Genomic DNA, 3,167 nt, shown 5'->3' with positions numbered 1-3,167 from the left:
AAGTTTCAACCGCAATCAAAATAAGCTAGGAGCGTATTTTTTCAATGTCGCCGGCCACCTCGCCTTCTCCGATGGGCGCCGCATGCTTCACTGCTCCCTGCTGGTTTTACACAATCAGCAATCTATATAAATGCATTAGATCTCCTCTGAATTTCGCAAGCCTTCTCTGCTTGAGCGTCGATTAGCACTTAATTACGTCGTTAATTACCATGACCACCATCTTCTCCAGCCAACGTCTAGCTGTGCCGGAGAGTGCACAGAAGGTGACGGATCACGAGAAACGCCATCTTGTGCAGAAATTATCCCAGATGGCCGTGCCGGAGGTGCCCCAGGAGTTCTTGGTCCCCCATGAGCAGCGGCCTCATCCCGCCCAAAGAAACACGGGCCTCCTTCCCTTCGTGGATATGGCCGGCCTTCATGGAGACTCGGAAGCGGACACCCTGAAAGAGATCGCCAAAGCCTGCGAGGAGTGGGGCTTCTTCCAAGTAGGTTAATTACATTAACGTGCCTGCGCTAGCTAGCTTTTAAGATTAGATAATAATGAAGAGGAGATAAAAGCGTATAGCTGATGTGGTCTGTACTGTTTGCTGCTGTGCTGCAGGTGGTTAACCATGGCATACCCGCGAGCGTTATTGAAGGGACCAGACAGGCAGCCAGGCAGTTCTTTGAGCTCCCCATGGACGACAAGGAAGGTTACTCTGTGAAGGATCAGAGCACTGAAGGCTTGCTCGGATATGGCCACACTAACTTCTTCCAAGGAGCCGCAAATGACTGGATGGACTCCCTCTTTGGCTACCTGGCTCCCCCCTCATTGAAGAAACTCGACATGTGGCCTTCCCAACCCGAAGGATTAAGGTCCAACCCCTTCTCTCTCTCTCTCTCTCTCTCTCTCTCTCTCACTGACTCACTCACTCACTCACTCACTCTCTCTCTCTCTCACACACACACACAGTCTCTCTCTCAGAGACAGTACACACATACACCCCCCCCTTACACACGGACACACACACACTTTTTTTTCCATTATATCACATGGCCCAACACCACTTTGTGATGTGACCACTCTAGGGGCATGGTGGGTTCCTACGGCACCGAGCTACAGAACCTTTTCAAAAGTTTGCTCGCCGCATTGTCCAAAAGCCTTGGTATGACGGATGACCATCTAGAGAAGGCTTTTCAACATTACAACTTGTTCTTCCGAGCAAACTACTACCCTCCTTGCCCTCAACCTGACCTTGTTCTTGGGACACATGGACACAAGGACCATGGATGCATGACGGTTCTACTACAAGACAAAGATATGGATGGACTTCAAGTGTGCAAGGATGGCCAATGGTTCGCAGTGGATCCCATACCCAACGCATTAGTCATCAATATTGGTGATCAATTACAGGTAAAGTCCGCCAGCCCTAAGTTAACCGGTTTGTAAGAGCCACATCATTAACACACTTAAAACCACCAAACTTGTGCCATATTGTTGTCTTTAAAAAAAAGGTTTATAAATATTTAGTGATACCCAAAGATCATCTCTAATAGATGTAGCTAGTAGGGGGTCCTCATCCTACAAGGTTAATTCCTTGCTACACTCTAATAGATGTAGCTTAGTAGGGGGTCCTCATCCTACAAGGTGAATTCCTTGCTACACTTTAGTGAACAACTTTTGCCATGCTTCTCTTTTCTAAAAGATGAATTCCTTTTACTACTAGGCTACACACTAGTGAACACCTTGTGCCATGCTTCTCTTTTGTAAAACTGTAAATTTAGGATATCATCTTGATATATATATTGACTCTTTTTTATTTTTTGATTATAGATGCTAACCAATGGCAAGTACAAAAGCGCATTACACCGTGGTGTGGTGAGCAACAATCAAACTATAATGACCCTTGTTGCACACTTGGATCCTCCAGAGAAGGTTGTAACAACACACTAATTGGCACATTATAGTCAAATATCATATTTAGCTAGAGATTGAGACACTTTAATTTGAAGCATAATTGTCCTTAGACATGTATCGCATGGATCACCCCTAAAGAAGGTGGTAGCAACCCTTAGACGTATAATCAAATATCATATATAGATAGAGACTTGAGACGCTTTAATATGTTCTTGGACATATATATCACACTTCATGCTTAATGATATTGATATTTTATGTGCATGTCACTAATAGCATGAATAGCTTTTGTACTTAAGGAGAAAAGCTTGTAAAAGAGAATTAATGGTAAGAGCTTTAATAGTGGCCATAATTTGATTAACTATGTCATAAACGTATGATCTTGTATGAATGGATTTGATGGATTAAGGATATGTACATGCTTTCATCTTGCACTCTTTATTACGAATATATACAAATAGGGACTCTTGTACCTCACGAGATTGAATAATTTTTCCTGTCTTCTTTGAAACCAAAATCGATTTCGATTTGTGCCCCCTCAAACCAAAAAATCAATTTAGGATACAATATGCATGGGATATTGTGCCTACTACTACAGTACGATCATGACAATTTTTTCACAAAAAACATGAAGAATAGATAACATGTTTCCACTTTCCATGACTATATTTTTTTTTCACAAGACATTGTCAATTGTTCTAGTTTGCTTTTTCATTCTCTAAATCTACTTTGCTTCACCTATATGTAGATGTGAGAAATACATAAATAATTGTTTGGTCTCCACCACAGTGACTCCACCATACTGACATACACCATTTAGGATCATCTCATGCTTATGACATTACTTCCTTCTTCTAGAGTCGATTTTTGTAGAAGGAATGCTCGAATAGATTTTGTAGAAGGAACACTCTAGTGGTTTTACTTAAACAGAATAAATGAAAATATAAAAATTAATATTTGAATATCTATTAAGCTAGTTTTACTGATCGCATATTAAGAGTCAACATTTTCATGATGGTTCTTTGTTCCTTTTAATAGGTGCACATGTAAAGCCCACCTATTCCTCACTAAATTCGACCCCTTATATCTAGTCTACCATTTCTATTATTATAATGTTAGTATGATCCTTGAAGGGAAAGCCCCTATCTTTATGCTTTTTAAGATGATAATTTAAGTTTAGGCATCTTTTGAAAGTGAGTGAATACAATAGTAGCGCCCCCCTCCTCTCTCTCTCTCTCTCTCTCTTAATATCACAATAATTTCATATTGG

At 41.0% G+C, this 3,167-nt stretch overlaps 1 protein-coding gene across 1 annotated transcript; it reads left to right on the top strand.

The window, feature by feature from the left end:
• Positions 1-209: 209 nt before the first annotated feature.
• Positions 210-1,933, top strand: LOC147634210 (jasmonate-induced oxygenase 4-like). Its single transcript, XM_086805636.1, has 4 exons — positions 210-485; positions 602-855; positions 1,069-1,393; positions 1,814-1,933. The coding sequence occupies exons 1-4, from the start codon at positions 210-212 to the stop codon at positions 1,931-1,933; spliced, it is 975 nt and encodes a 324-aa protein (XP_086661762.1).
• The last annotated feature ends 1,234 nt before the right edge of the window (positions 1,934-3,167 follow it).

This window comes from Cibotium barometz, chromosome 11, assembly GCF_041138505.1.
Source record: "Cibotium barometz isolate CiBa-2024 chromosome 11, ASM4113850v1, whole genome shotgun sequence".
Classification (NCBI taxonomy): Eukaryota; Viridiplantae; Streptophyta; class Polypodiopsida; order Cyatheales; family Cibotiaceae; genus Cibotium; species Cibotium barometz.
The sequence above is the reverse complement of the archived record's forward strand: the minus strand, read 5'-3'. Positions and strand labels throughout refer to the sequence as shown.

Bases quoted from the DNA above. Each gene is read 5' to 3' on its own strand.
- LOC147634210 (XM_086805636.1), top strand. From the start codon at position 210: ATGACCACCATCTTCTCCAGCCAACGTCTAGCTGTGCCGGAGAGTGCA. The intron at 856-1,068 runs GTCCAACCCCTT...TGACCACTCTAG, and splicing joins TCCCAACCCGAAGGATTAAG to GGGCATGGTGGGTTCCTACG. The intron at 1,394-1,813 runs GTAAAGTCCGCC...TTTTGATTATAG, and splicing joins ATATTGGTGATCAATTACAG to ATGCTAACCAATGGCAAGTA.